The 17,167-nt window shown below is 32.6% G+C and overlaps 1 protein-coding gene across 1 annotated transcript; it reads left to right on the top strand.

Annotated features, from left to right (window-relative positions):
• Nucleotides 1-5,326: 5,326 nt before the first annotated feature.
• On the top strand, nt 5,327-16,791 carry LOC143067076 (S-methylmethionine--homocysteine S-methyltransferase BHMT2-like). Its single transcript, XM_076240102.1, has 7 exons — nt 5,327-5,452; nt 10,909-11,099; nt 11,832-12,026; nt 13,425-13,536; nt 14,735-14,913; nt 15,474-15,555; nt 16,479-16,791. The coding sequence occupies exons 1-7, from the start codon at nt 5,440-5,442 to the stop codon at nt 16,760-16,762; spliced, it is 1,056 nt and encodes a 351-aa protein (XP_076096217.1). The 5' UTR covers nt 5,327-5,439; the 3' UTR covers nt 16,763-16,791.
• The last annotated feature ends 376 nt before the right edge of the window (nt 16,792-17,167 follow it).

Below are 17,167 nucleotides of genomic sequence, written 5' to 3'. Positions count from 1 at the left end.
TGTCTTTCTATCAAAATCTTACATCAATAGCATAATGGTATGGTTATTGCTGTTGTGTAAAATAGAGCTGCATGTATCACGAGCTTTAACTTTGAAGGCAACACACATATGTATATACCCGTGCATATATATGCCATATGGAATTTGGTCCAACAATACTATATACTAGTACATGCACACAATGGATTGAAATTTTTTGCACTTTTCTTATCGAGATTTTGAACCCATGTTTGTCTGCAGATCCCATCACGGGCGGCAACTCAGCCTGTATGGCTTGGAGTGTCATTTGTTCTAATTCTAATTAATTTTAAACGAAATTGTCAAAATAAACCAAAAACTACATTTGAATTCATCGGAATCAACAGTAAATGGTCAAAATCGCAGTTAATATCATTTTATTAGTGTTGTCTTTCCTAAATCAACCCCTTACTGATCTACAAAATATGCAGTAATGGATAAAAGCACAGTAACAAGTTATAAAGATGCATTTCCTAGTTCGACCACCAAATGTTCTGCAAAATATCTATAATACTTAAAGAGATAGACAACTTATTTTGGGAGTTTCTATGCAACAATAAAAAAGACTACATAAAACGAAGTGATTATAAATAGTTATATGTATTACATTGGAATTTTAAGATAGAATATATGAAAAAAGAAAGTTACTCGGAGGAATTCGAAAGTAACAAAATAACTCCTGAATAGTAAAAGTAAAAATCGTCAATATCGAACTTTACCTCCATTTTGACACCAGTCACAACCTTTAGAAAGAAAAAAAATATAAAGAGAATTGTTGTTTGAATGGGTTATAAGTTATTGGACAGAACCTTCAGGTAGACGCGCTCGCCTGTCGTACTCAACCGTTTTCATCATCGGCATTTTCGTCCAGAAAGGCTCGATAAATAACAAAGTTATCAATTTCCAAATGAAATATAACTAAAGATTTTATACTCACACACTTTTATACATGAGTAAACTGTTTGAAACATAATTTTGTAATTATACACAAAAACAAAAGTTTCTGTGACAAGGACTTGTTCCTGCCTTCAAAACATTTTAAATACGTTGTTTGCACTGAATATATATTGATATTCAATTTTCTATATACCAAATCTTTTACTTATCCACGAGCATATTTGCATTTACAATTGAGGATTAATCCGCTCCTCATTTTTTTTATTCGAGCGTCACTGATGAGTCTTTTGTAGACGAAACGCGCTTCTGGCGTAAATATAAAATTGTAATCCTAATATCTATGATGAGTTTTATCTCCATAGTATATTTAAGATTTCCAGAAATCCCAGTTTTTTTTGGCAGTACTTGTCTTCCGAAAGTTATTACTTTCGTACAAGACTATCAACAAAGGTTGAAAATAAGCATGTAGAAAGATGATTGAGTACAAAAAGAGGGACGAAAGATACATGAGGGACATTTAAACTCGTATGTCGAAATAAACAGTACAATAAATACTTTACAATTAGAAAGCTTGTTTTTCTTTGATTTGAGCGAACTTATTCACTAAAATACAATCCCTTATGTTACTATCCATGCTTAAGAAAGGGACTATCATATTCAAGTGGTCAAATTCGCACAAAACAAGGGTTCATAAATTACACGTACTATTCTCCAGCAGTGAAAAGATAGAGACCAAGATCTGTTTAAAAATAATATGACCAAAGGGGAGTAACACTATCTTATAAGATAATTTAATACAAATACATCTATATGCATCCATGACACATGTTCAAGAACACACAAAAGGCAAAGGAACAACGATTGCATTGATGCGGTATTGGTTTTGCTCATTGTTGCAGGCCTTACGGTGATTATAGGTGTCAGTCCACCAATTCACTCACTCAAATTTAGAACGTAAAATAGCACTACCGTTACAAATAAAATAGTGCTTTTGATGTCATTAATTGTTTACTTCAACTAACCAACAAATTTGAAGAAATTAAACTTTTTTAAAGAGAAGTATATGAAAAAAAATGAGCCATATTTTACTTAGGGTAAGTTTGCATTTACAATTGAGGATTAATCGGCTCCACATTTTTTTATTCGAGCGTCACTGATGAATCTTTTGTAGACGAAACGCGCGTCTGGCGTAAATATAAAATTGTAATCCTAGTATCTATGATGAGTTTTATCTCCATAGTATATTTAAGATTTCCAGAAATCCCAGTTTTTTTTGGCAGTACTTGTCTTCCGAAAGTTTTCACTTTCGTACAAGACTATCAACAAAGGTTGAAAATAAGCATGTTGAAAGATGATTGAGTACAAAAAGAGGGACGAAAGATACATGAGGGACATTCAAACTCGTATGTCGAAATAAACAGAAATAGCCATGGCAAAAAAAAAGTACCAATAGACAAACAACAGTAAACAGAACACAACATAAAAAAATAAAGACAAAGCAACACAAACCCCACCAAAAAACTTGGGTTGATCTTAGGTGCTCGGGAAGGGTAAGCAGATCCTGTTCCACATATGACACTTGTCGTGTTGCTCATGTTATTGTAAACCCGGTAATAAGTCTAATTCGGTTGTTGACATTCCGGAAAGTGTAGGGATTGTAGTAACGACATTCGGAAATTTAGACTGGTTCGCCTGTCTAGATCAATGAGCATATTACATATTATAGAACAAGGTGATTATATATAGGGGGATCCCAGTCTATCGGAAATTTAGGATACACATAGTTTCTATGAGGTTAAACTTAAGGTTAAATATTTAGAAAGCCTTTGAAATTTGCAAAATTTGGTTTAACAGACTTTCAAAAAATGTCGAACGGTCAGTATACCTAATAGTATGCAAACACTTTCTGGGGGAGAATGCAATTGTATGAGCTTAATGAAAGTTTGTAGAATTCTTGAGTCAGAATATAAATAATATTTAACACAATTTAAATTTATTGTGATAAGATTAAAATATATTATGGTCCGATTTATGCGTAATTAATGTGCGAACAGTGTCAGGGTAACACGTTTTAAATGATTATATATGTTGTTCCATAAGTATAGTGTTTTGTTTGGACTTGAAATCAATTTTGCAATTTCAAAATTCGACATTTTTAAAAAATGACCCAAATATTGATTTTGAATTGATGGTCAGACAACTATAGTCACTAACTTCTACATCATTAGGTTATTTCCAATAGACTTAATCAGAATGGTCGATAAATCAAAACAATCGAGTAAACACACTGGCCATATGTAACTTTTCTCGATTCAAGTTTGTAGTGATTTATGATTGGACATTTACATTGTGTTTTTTCGACAAATGTCATTTAACGGTCAAATATTTGTGAGGGTCATTAGTTCCTACACAGTGCTAACATTCACACATTAGATTCTTAATATCATATCTACGAATGGGGGATGGATGGATAAACAAACATAAACAAATATCAACAGAAACACACACAAATGTTTGAAACTGACGGTCTCAACTCGTCCGGTATTTTTTGTTGATAGGAAATTTATTAATTTTTGTGGACGTGATTTTTTTAACAGAAAATTATACTTGCATATGGGAACCAACAATGGTGATCTTTTCAAAGTCTTTTATTTTAATCGAAAGGCGAAGACTGTATGTGTATATAGATGATGTTTCTCGTTGAATTTAAACCTTAATGACTTATGTTGATAGACTCTTATCCATTTAACATGAAATTAAGGAACATAAATTAAGGTCTGCTTCATATCTTGATATAACAGGAGTCTCAGTTCAGAATTAAAATACAAGAGTAATGACATTATGTCTCTACAATTTGCCGATACCTGTATCTTAGTATTGCCCAATGTCATTCTTTTCATAGTATAAATGACGTATTTAACTAAATCTATTGGATGTGTATTGATAGATATTTTAGTCTTCGGTGCATTATTTTTCTTATAAGTTGTGATTGTTTTTTTTAAACTACTATCAGATCTGTACTTAAGTGTTTTTTTGTTTTGGGGATGAACAAGTACCCTGCCACGTCCACTCTGTGTTTTTGTCAAATTTATTTCTGCTTTGTGTCTATCTGATGAGTTAATTTTGAATTTTTTCTTCTTTTCTATGTTGCAACAATCCAGCATGCATATGTTCCACTGTTGTTGTGACATATACTTACTCATATGTTCCAATTTCGTTGTGACAGGCGAGCATGCACATGATCTACTGTCGTTTGTGATGGATGATCACGCATAAGTTACATAATGAAAGTTAAATAGTGAAATAATACTTCGCTTTTAGCGGCCAGTTTGGTTAAATTTTGTCAAAATAAGCTTAGAAACAGGGAAGATGACTAAATATACACGAAACAAAGCTACATATTCTCGAAACCTATCGACTGACTTTTATGCCACCAACTTTGTCCTAAATGAAACAATAACAACTGATTGTAGAAGCATGTAATGATTTTGTAACAGCAAGTTCAAAGTAAACATGAACTACCTCGGGCTGGAGAGTTAGCTATAGTCTTCGGGTAGTGCACACATCAATAATCATATATTCAAAAAAATATAATTTACTGAATGTGTATCAGGTAAATTTCCAGAAAAGTAATAAATACCAATAATCTTGAAACGTATACCTAAAGTTTCCGGAACCGTAGTATTGGAACTTTAAAAAATAAGCGGGAACGAAATACTGAAGACTTTAAAGTCATATGAAACGAGTGACTGGTGAAAATTAATGTTTATCCAATTCTTGAAGCAATGCATGTATATATCATAAACTTAGTCTTCTGTGTACGATTTTTTCATTTCTTATGCAAAAATATCGTATAATCGTCATTTTTTTTGGTCTGTCTGTTATGATATAACAAATATGGCAGCTCATTAATTTCCATGTTTTGAAGACCTTTGAAGCCGCAATTTACCGATTATCACCTTATAGTAAAACAAGCAACAAAGAAGCATAGAAATTGAGCACGTGTAGAACATGTACAATCAGATAATAGTTTATTTAAAGACAGATCCAATCGTATTGCGATCACCGGAATTTTACGAGAAGGGTGACGCTTAGGTTACTTGCATACGGAATATATTTCGGCGAATTGCTTTCTGGAAGCAAGCAATTTAAAAATAGTAAATTTCTTCTAAACGTGGACAAATTAAAGAATTTTCTTTAAAAAAATACATTTACATAAGTTTTATAATTAAAACTATCCATTTAGTTATAAAAAACATATGCATCATTTTTTTTTTTATTATTTGAGGTTTCATATGACTTTAAGATGAGTTTATTTTTTTTTTAAAACAAATTCTTTCGTAACGTCGATTAGGTATATGCTTCAATCAAAATATGTTTGTTCGATGCCCCACTTATCGTAAACAGATAAACAAGATATCTTATTCTAACAGTGGAAATTAAAGGACAGTTAGTTTGACTTTCTTTAAAGCCTGAGAACATGAGTTCATTGTATTGTTATCTCGTCTAGGACAAAAATCAGACATGTCATCAAAAGGTACGTACACAATATTAAGTGTATTAATTAGTAATTTATTTATATTAAAACAATAACTATTTATTTTTGTACACTTTCAAATGAACCAACTTAAAATGCCACATATAAAAATAAGGATTTGTGGTATGATGGGCAATGAAACAACTATCAATAATCAAGGACAGAAGCAAATTACATGGTACCATATACCCTTCAACAATAATCAATGATCGAAGGAAAAAGACGGAAGCAAATTACATGGTACCATATACCCTTCAACAATAATCAAAGGACAAAGAAGGAAGCAAATTACATGGTACCATATACCCTTCAACAATAATCAAAGGACAAAGACGGAAGCAAATTACATGGTACCATATACCCTTCAACGATAATCAAAGGACAAAGACGGAAGCAAATTACATGGTACCATATACCCTTCAACAATAATCAAAGGACAAAGACGGAAGCAAATTACATGGTACCATATACCCTTCAAAAATAATCAATAATCAAAGGACAAAGATGGAAGCAAATTACATCATGGTACCATATACCCTTCAACAATAATCAAAGGACAAAGATGGAAGCAAATTACATGGTACCATATACCCTTCAACAATAATCAATAATCAAAGGACAAAGATGGAAGCAAATTACATCATGGTACCATATACCCTTCAACAATAATCAAAGGACAAAGATGGAAGCAAATTACATGGTACCATATACCCTTCAACAATAATCAAAACAATTAACTCATAGTCATTAATGAAAAACCCTAGCATGAAACAGTCCAAAAGAAAAATAAACCCAACGGCATAATTTATGCTTAAACAACTATAATCAAAAACAAATAATTTGACCTGTTGATACTATTTGTAATGCTTTTTTTGTTATCTAACGATAACATATATCAGGTCTATATACCAGCTTTGATTGTTTGGAATTACTATGAATTGTCACTTCTTCGTACTGTGAACATCAAAATTATTTCCTTTTTTATTAAATAAAGAACCTGTGCATGAAGAACACGAAGATTTATCGAGCACCAATTGTATAGTTTTATTGTTTATATTCACCCAACATATAGCAAGTTTTAGATTAGTTTTATTAATATACAAGAAATTTCTTGTTATTTCTAAACGGAATATTATATAGACAGAAGAAGTATACTTAATAACAACATTATTTTCATTTACCTGTGTATCAGAACGTAGAGGTAGAAACTCTTTAGGCTTAAGACTGGAAATATTTTTGTCGGTATACTCCTACCTGCACTGATGACATGGCTTTTATTGAAACCAATAGAGACAATCTCCAAATTATGCTCAACGTTTCGGAAAGATATTCTAATCAACATCTCTACAAAATTCATCCTACAAAAACAAAAATTGTCACATGTGGAAAGGTCATAAACACTGATTGGACTCTATATGATACGCTCGGAAATCTCTTGTAACGAAGCAATAGGTGTTTAATTCAATTGAACACCTACTGACTAAATACTTTAAGGGACGATGCTGAATTTAAACCAACTCCAAGATATATGGAAACTAAACATCTTCTTATTAGCAAAAATCATCCAGTTTGGAATATATTTGACAAAACATAAGCCGAAGTTCGGAAAGCTATTGTTAAAACTTAAATTCTAATAGAGCGAAATTTAATCAATCACCTTCTCCACTATATCAACTATGTAATCCTTTTGAGGAAAATATCTCACATTTTCTCCTGGAGTGTCCACTGTTATCCAAAAACTAGAATTCCATATTTTGAACCGATCAAGGACTATGTTACTCAACATACAACAGAAGAAGTCTGGGTCCGTGTAACACTTATCAATTCAAAGTTTTAAAAAGTTTTGAAATTTTAGATTTTTGGAATTTTGATCAAAGTTTTAAAATATCAAAATTTCAAATTGTGTAAATGTTTTGAAATTTTGAAATTTTAACCAAATTATTAAAATATTAAAATTCTGAATATTGTTTTTAAATTTGATAGTTTAGGATTTTGATCAAACTTCCAAAATATTAAACCTTACGTGCAATTTTGATTATTTCACTTTTTGAAAGTTTGATTTTTTAAATATTTGATTAAAATATCAAAAATAGTAAAGGGTCGAAAAGAGGGGTACCTGTAAAAAGCGAAACGAAATAAAAACGGAACGAAACGAAACAATATGAATTGAAAACATACTGATACTTAAAAGTTAATGTATATGAAAAAAAAACCCACAGACAGACAGTTGTAAGCGGTGAAAAAATGGATGACAAAATAAATATTTCTCAAAAGAAGAGAATTCATTTCAAAACAAGACGTACTACGGATCTGATATTGGCCATTTTACTTGCTGGTTTTTCTAGCACCCATGGATATAAGAAGAAAGAGGAGTAACAGTAAAAACTGAACAACTCGCAGTAGGTCAAAAAGTATGTTTAGGTTGAGCATGTATATATATTTTCGACTGAACTCTTTAAAAGCAATAGAAAGGCTCAATACACGGTGTATTATCTCTTTTGATTTCTATTTTTTTCTGTTTTGCTCTACGACTTCTTACTTTCTGCAATCATGTTGGCTAAAGAATACATCATTCCATGTACATTATGAACGATCATCTTTAATGTTTTAATCTGTTCTTTGTAAGTTGTTGGCCCTTAATATTCAGCTTTGAGCGTTCCCTAAGAAGGTCGATTCAGAAAAAGCGCTTCGGTCGTAACTTTTAACGTTGTTTTCATTTTTATCGGTTGTATGACGATCATAATTAACCTTATATTGCCTTGTATCAATGATTTTAGTTAATATTTTTTTTTTGTTGGTACGGTAGGAATACTGAATGCATGGTGTCCCAATTAAAGTTGTGCTAGTCTACAATGTTGGAGGTTTTTGATATATTTATATCTTATTTACGTTGAAATTAAGAGTACTAAGACCAAATATTAGTAGATTGGAGCCGAGATACTGTTACAAGGTATCTACATAAACTCATCATAGATGGATACCGGGATATAAATTTTGCCGGTTTTTGCGCCAGACGCGCGTTTCGTCTACAAACTACTTATCAGTGACGCTCGATTCCAATTAAGTTAAAAAGGCAAATAAAGTCAAATAAAACTAAAAAAGGCCAAATGAATTAAACGTTTATATCAAACTTATAGCTCTGGTTTTGTAAAAGTTTAAACCATTCATATCATATATAAACGTATACCATAAACATTATTTTCAGCATTCATATGTATGTAATAGTTGCCGCTGTACTACATTAAGCGCCCATCTATCTATTTGTAGGTGTCGGCATTTTTCAAATTAAAGTTTATATCAGCGATATACTTAATAAAATTGTTAGCGCTTCGACAAAACAATAACACCCTACTTTTAAAGTTAAATGGTTGCTCCCTTCTAGACAACGTTTGGACTGGTTATCATATACGTACATGTAGCTCCATTATGGGTCCTAGATCAACCGCTGTTAGTAAATAGTAAATAAAAGGAAAGGGATTTTTTTGTATATATAAAAGGATATTATTGTTCCGTATTTGCATTTTGTTATTTGAACATTTTTAAGTTATCGTACGACAATCGACTTTTTGCAAACTAAAAGAACACAGGTACATCCAGCCAATATGGGGCGTGTAAAGAGAAGCCACAGTGTCAGCTGCATGATGGATTTTTCCATATTTGGCCATACACCATTGCTCTCGAAAAACCAGTACAATGTAAAACGCTGAATTTTAAGTAAAGAATTCAACTACGGAACGCTGAAAACTGAAATTTGAAAGTCAAGAAAAATAAGAACCGAAAAAAAAATTGAAGAGGTGTTTGGCCAAAGTGAAGTTAAAGCATATCAAAATCCATCTATAAGGGCTACTTTGTCCGAGGGAGTTAAATCCTAAGTTTCTTCGTAATTTGTACGTAAACAACCTATTTTAAATTATCGATTTTTTGTTGCCAGTGACGCATATTTCATGCATGTTCCGAAACAAATTAGCAATAAATACAACAGGGAGAAAGTGTGCATAATGAAGACATAACCTTTCAATCAGTTTCATGAATTGAGGTCTAAAGCTGGCGTATGGCAGTAACTGTTAGCTTTATATATAGTAGTCCTTTGCTAATTTATTATCATTGACATTTTGATTAGTTTCGTTTGTCTCCTATTCTGATATAGGACTTGTATTTCTTTTAAAGTGCGTTTTACTGTTCGTATTACTGTGTGTTTTTCATTCTTTATTGGGTAGAGGTATAGAGGAGGGTTTTGATCTCACGAAACAAGTTTAACCCCGTCGAATTTGTGCGCCTGTCCCAATTCAGGAGCCTCTGTCATTTTAAGTCTTGTATGCTTTTAATTTTAGTTCATTGTTATATTTCGAAGTTTAGTATGACGTCTATAATCACAAAACCAGTACACTTTTTTGTCTAGGGGCCAGCTGAAGCGCGCCTAGTACAACGTTCATTGCGACGCTATACATTAAGTATTCCTTCCGTGTTATTTCTTGGAACTGAAATAAATCATAAAAGGCAATTTATTATCGTCATGCAATCGATAAAAAAGAAAACAAAACGTTTAAAGTTGCATACGACCGATGCGCTTTTTTTGGATCTTCCTTCATCAGGAACGTCAAAAAGGCGAATAATACTATTTGGTTTACTGCGAGTTGGTCAGTTTTCACTGTTACTTCTAAATGTTGGGCACTGGGAACACCAAATAGCTCTGAATTGATTATCTCAAACGCTAACCTTATATGAGAGATTTAAATCAACTTATTTAATTCAGGTTGAAACCTTAGTTTCTTAATAATGTCTTAATATTATATCAACGGTGATTTCAGGTAACGTTTTTTTACACGTCTGTAACGAAGCAAAGACTTCTGAGTTATTGCGATACATGCACATATATAATGTGGTTGGGTTTGAAATGAATGTGAGCAATCAATTTACTCCCAACATTGGTTTAACAGCACAACTGAAATGAAAGCTCAGAACAAGTTTGTTAATGTACATTTAAACACTTTTGAAAATAAATTGTATGTTATTTTTAAAAATATCAAACAAGGTTAAACATTAAAAAAAATCAGCTCTGGTAAATCAAAATGTTTTCCTCCACTGCCTGAACTTTTGTTTAACTATCATATCATAAAAGCATATGCAACAACAATTATGTATGAGGGCTATCATTTGATTTGTAAAAGGGGGAGGCTGCTAGGATGAAATTTGAAAAGAAAGTGCTAGGATAGAATATGAAAAAAGACTGGACAGGAGTTTTGAGTAAAAAAAATAAATAAAAAAGTCAAAATAAGCTATTAAAAAAGGCAGGACCGAATACTAGATAAAAAAGCAGGACAGAGATACCAACTTAAAAAAAGAGCAGTTCAAAATTTTTTCATCCTAGCCCCCCATAACAATAAACTGGTAGTTCCCTTAGATAACTATATTGATGTAAAATATTGTGATACCTACAACTACAGTGTTGTATTTAGATATCAGAAGTATTCTACAAAATGGAGGAACAATACTGAATACAGAGGGGTACATGTGGGAGTTCGGTCGACGGGGTTATCTTAAATATGGCGCATATACACCGGAAGTTGTTCTCGAACATCCCAATCTTGTAGAGAGTATGTACAGGGAATTTGTTCATGCAGGATCGGATGTTGTACAAGCATTCACTGTAAGATATTATTCTGTTTAATTAAATGTACTTTATTTGGAATCATTTGAATATTTATAAAACATTTATCACCAGCTTCATTGCGATTGTTTTCGGGGATACATTATAACTTTCATCAAGGAATGTTATGAGCCAAACTTTTAAGAAGTATTATGCTTAAAATAAGCACAAGTCTAAAATATAAATCAGTTCACCACGTCACAGGCAGAGAATGATATCCTGCTATTCAAACCGGAAGTATTTGTAATAAAGAACCAATAGCTTACACTAATTAAAATATTGTTGATATTAAAAGCAGTCTAAGAAATACCATGAAATTTAAAATAAAAAAAAATATCCGTAAGCTTACACCAATTACAAGAAGTGTATTTTTAATATTGAATACACAGACAGGGACTGTATTACAATGAGGTTATTTTCTGAAGTATCTATGTTTTCTTGATTTTATTTTGTTAAAAAGTATAAATTGGTATGCAACAATTTTAACACTACCGAAACAATTTCTGCGGTGTTGTAAAGGTCATAGTGGTCAAAAATCAGAAAAAATAGAAATAAGACCTTTTTGGAAATGCAAAATCGCGTATGCCAGACTTTCAAATAGTTATAAAAAACAGATACATGTCTACAATATTTCGGTGTTTTGAGGATTGTAGGATAGATTGGAATACTTTTCATCAAGTGATCCATGTAATTACCACTACAAGTTTTCAGTTATGTAAATTCATTCTTCAGTATTTTGGACATCGGGAAAAGTTAAAGAGTGTAGGTAGAGAGGAAGATCTTGAAACATTGAACAGGACTGCCTTAAGACTTGCGAGAAAAGTGGCAGATGACACAGACAAAATAATGGCAGCCGGAATATGCAATACTGGAGTTTGGGATCCCGATAACGAAACTACAAAAATACTTGCAAGAAAAATGTTCAAGGTTATATTCGTTTAAGTGATGAAAAACCACTTATTTTGATGATTTTAAAAACAAAACTTATTTTTGCGATTATACCACACGATTTCCTTAATTCCATGTGGTCTCTGAAAAAAAAAGATACCACGTTTATAATGTTGTACACCAGATGCGCGCATGACCTACAAAAGACTCATCAGTGATGATCGAATTTTAAGGTTAATGAAATGTTTGTCATACATAATGGTCAATAACTAATTATTTTGTCTGTAATAAATACTGACATACTAGTATGTATCTTGTACATAGCGAATACTGACATACTAGTATGTATCTTGTACATAGCGAATACTGACATACTAGTATGTATCTTGTACATAACGAATACTGACATACTAGTATGTATCTTGTACATAGCGAATACTGACATACTAGTATGTATCTTGTACATAGCGAAGTATCGTATCATTCATTTAAATGAAATACACGTAGCTAAAATGAATGCTAACTGTCCTTTGGCAAAATGTTATATACCGATATACTCACTGAGTAAAATTGGGAAAACGTATCTGCATAATCCTCTCTTTATTCGACAAATTATTGGTTGATATAACATTAGAAGATGTGGTATAATTTCCAATGAGACATCCCTCCAACATAGACTAAATGACATAGAAATTAACATTTATAGATCACTGTATGGCTTTCAACAATGAGCAAAACACATACCGCATAGTCACCTATAAGATGCAACAAAATGACAAATGTAAAATACTTCAAACGAAGAAACTAACGGCCTGATTTTTGTGAAATAAATTGAACGAAATACAGATATCATATACAACAATGATGGACAACCACTGAAGTATAGGCTCCTGACTAGGTACTGGCAAATACAGTTGGGTTAAACACGTTAACGGGCTCACAATCCTTCCTTAACCTGGGACAGTTGTGTAAAAATAAAACATATGAACAAACTATAAAAAGGCTCGTACTCATTTGACGATTGCCTGACGCAGTAGCAGCAAATACCAGTGTTACTGTTTTTTTTATTCATCCTCAGGACCGTGCATTAGACCTCACATGTACACAGCATGATACCGTGAAACAACGTTTGAACTACGCCATATACTATTTAGCGTTTCTGATTGCACTAAATAATTCCAACAAAATTTAGAAAGTATTATTTTCATTGAAATGCATATATCAACGTTAAACTATTTTTTATGCTATATTTTTATTGTATGAATTTAAGACCACACACTACAATTGTATAATGCGCTCTTTATGTTCTTACTTAAAGTTAATTAACATAATAGTATTCAAAACTTGAGTAGTGTCTTTACTAAACAACAGACCCGTTTGAACGTGATACACCCCTGTTCGACTTACATATTTTGTTTTATTCTTTGAATGTAATAGGAACAGGTAGAGTGGGCGGTTCAAGAAAAGGCCGATTATATCATTGGTGAAACCTACAATGATTCAGAGGAAGCCATGGCAGCACTAGAAACAATAAAGGAGTTTGGGAAAGGTGAAATAAAATATGGCAATGCTATATATGTGATTGTTTAAAGAGGTTTGAAAACATATTACATTTACATCAAATTCAAATATAGAAATATCCCAAATGATTAGTAAGTAGATTTTAATATTGTATTTCAATATTTTATTTATATATTAGATTTCAATTATGCTTCAAACAATAAGTGGAGACCTTTCTTTGACCTGTAATGGTTTTACTTTTACAAATAGTGACTTGGATGAAGCGTTGTCTCATTGGCACTCATACCACATCTTCTTATATCTATAAAAGAGGGACGAAAGATACAAGAGGGACAGTCAAACTCATAGATCGAAAATAAACTGACAACGCCATGGCTAAAAATAAAAAGACAAACAGACAAATAATACTACATAAGACACAACATAGAAAACTAAAAACTAAGCAACACGAACCCCACCAAAAACTGGGGTGATCTCAGGTGCTCCGGAAGGGTAGGTAGATCCTGCTCCACATGTGGCACCCGTCGTGTGGCTTATGTTATTACAAATCCAGTAAATTGTCTAATTTGGTAGGTCACATTCGTGAAAAGGGTAGGATATTGTAGTTACGACATAAGGAAAATATCCGATATCATATGTGAAACGGTTGTTCTATAACGGTCAACCAATTCGTGATGTCGTCCGTAAAATTGACGAAGGGATGATTTCAACTTCACCATTTGGAACTCTTGGTTTAATAGCTTCCTTGTGAGCAGCAATCCTTTATCAAGGAATCATGATAGGAAATAAAAGCCGGGAATGACCATCATAAGGGAGACAACTGAAAGAGGGATCTCTAATTACAGGGTCAATTACGGGAATTGGCAAATAGCCTATATACCCCGTATGCAGTCGCTGCTGGAATGTTGCCACATAGAAATGGAAAGTTCACAATTGGGAAGCTGAAATAATCTCTTTTGTCGTAAAGTTTTGTTTTCAACCGACCCTCATTGTCAATTTCTAGATGCAAGTCAAGATATAAGGCTTAACTGTATCTGTAGTATCCTTTATCTCTAGTTCGATGGGATAGATTCGTTCAACATAGTCACCAAATTTTGTATTATTTATATAATTAATGAGAGAACATCATCTATATTGTGGAACGTAAAGTTAAAGGATATTGCTAACTTCTTATCTTTCTTCCTTTTATATATAATAAATCATAAACACTTGACTATGTTTTCTAGGTTTACCTGCGGTAATAACGATGGCTGCTTATTTCCCGGACATAACTGTAGATGATATACCATTCCCACAAGCTCTAAGAAAGCTGGAAGAAGCAGGGGCTGCTGTTGTGGGACTTAATTGCGCAAGAGGTCCAAAAACCATGTTACCTTTAATCAAAGAGATCAGAAAAGTCTGCAAGGTTAACTCATTATATATTTTAGAGACCACACAATTTAAATGGTTCTATTAAGTTTGTTTTACTCTTATTGTCAGCATTAAACATCAAATAAAAACACTTGGTTACCAATCAAGGGCCCATACACATTTAAAAACGAAATTTTATCAACCAGATTATAATTTGAAAAACATAAAAATGTAACCTCTTTTAAGCTTACAAAAATATGTTCATTTAATACTCTAATACATTTTGGCAAATTATTTCTATTACATATAGATATAGGAAGATGTGGTATGAGTGCCAATGTGACAACTCTCCATCCAAGTAACAAGTTATAAAAGTAAACCATTATAGGTCAATGTACCTCCTTCAACACGGAGCCTTGGCTCACACCGAACAGCAAGCTATAAAGGGCCCCAAAAATAATTAGTGTAAAACCCTTCAAACGGGAAAACCAACCGTCTAATCTATATTTAAAAACGAGAAATGAGAAACACTTATGAACCACATAAACAGACGACAACCACTGAACATCAGATTCCTGCATATATTCTGAAAATTTTACATTTAATTTTAAAAAGGGTCCTATTGCTGCCATTCCTGTACCATTTCGTTGCACAGACGAATTCCGTACATTCCAGTCACTTAAAGATCCAGAAACAGGTATGTAACACTGGAATATGTATAGATAGACTTAAAATACTCCAACGTACATATTGTATTAGCTTTAAAATGTACATTAAATTGTATAAATTTAGCTTCATAACGTTATTTAAAATTTCTTAGATGTTTGATAAGTGTGTGCACTGCCAGAGACATATACAATTGTATTACTGCTAAAACGAAAATACCGATGTGTTCGTGTACGTGATAAAAATTGAAAATTAATCATCATCCGGCTGTTTTCGTATTATTTTATCGATTTAAACACGATCACGAAACTATTAAGTGTGGAAAAACAAAGAAAATAAAAACTGTCATTAGATCAGAAGGGGCTAGGATCATACTGGTTAAAACTACCATTAGATCAATTGACGCCATATTCATCAATAGAGGCTAGGATCATACTGGTTAAAACTACCATTAGATCAATTGACGCCATATTCATCAATAGAGGCTAGGATCATACTGGTTAAAACTACCATTAGATCAATTGACAGCATATTCATCAATAGAGGCTAGGATCATACTGGTTAAAACTACCATTATATCAATTGACGGCATATTCATCAATAGAGGCTAGGATCATACTGGTTGAAACTACCATTAGATCAATTGACGCCAGATTCATCAATAGAGGCTAGGATCATACTGGTTAAAACTAATTCAAAGCCAGGTTCATGTCTGTTTTGACTGTCATCAGATCAATCGAGGCCAGGTTCATACTGGTTAAAACTAATTTAAAGCCAGGTTCATGCCTGTTTTAACTGTCATCAGATCTATAGAGGCCAGGATCATGCTGGTTAAATTATTTAGATCAGTTGACGCCATGATCATTCTGGCATAAACTGTTCAACGTTCAATTATTTTCCCTTTAGAAATGTTTGTACGGTGACAATATTTATATCAATAAATTTGTTTTTCAGGTAAATACCTTTACCCAAATAATTTAGAAAGCGTTAGATGTAATTCGGAGGACATACGGGAGTTTGCAGAAGAAGCCAAAAGAATTGGTGTTCAGTATATTGGTCTGTGTTGTGGAAATTGTTCAGCTTTATTCCGAGAGCTGGCTGAAAGTTATCACCGAAAACCTCTAGCGTCTAAATATGCTCCTGATATATCACTTAGTAGTGTGTTTGGGGAACCATCTGGCAAGAAATATGGACGTGCTGACAAAATTAGGGCCTTTATGCTAAATTTGAAATATTAAATGAAATCGTCAATAATGACGTCATAATATTGAGTTGTTTGAAATATCAATTCATCCTGAACAATGCAGTGAAACGTAAAGTATATTTTCTTTAAGATAGTCTTACAACTTTTAGCTCTGCTAGTCTTGTTTTCACCTTCTGATACTGTAACATGCATTTTTTTCAATGTAACATTTTTGAATATTTTTTTAATTATAGTTCGGAATATCTGTATTTCCTGTTTTAATCAACCAGTAGCACGGGGTTTTTGTAAGATTCAAGATGTAAGCAAACTGGTACCACATATCACATTTGAATGATAGAAAAAAATAAATGACACAAAAAGAAGCGAATGCTGTATCACTTAACGTGGTTTTCATCGTATGTTCCCCAACTAGACAATGAATACATTTATTTATATGCAC

This window comes from Mytilus galloprovincialis, chromosome 3, assembly GCF_965363235.1.
Source record: "Mytilus galloprovincialis chromosome 3, xbMytGall1.hap1.1, whole genome shotgun sequence".
Classification (NCBI taxonomy): domain Eukaryota; kingdom Metazoa; phylum Mollusca; class Bivalvia; order Mytilida; family Mytilidae; genus Mytilus; species Mytilus galloprovincialis.
This window is presented reverse-complemented; position numbering and strand designations above follow the sequence as displayed.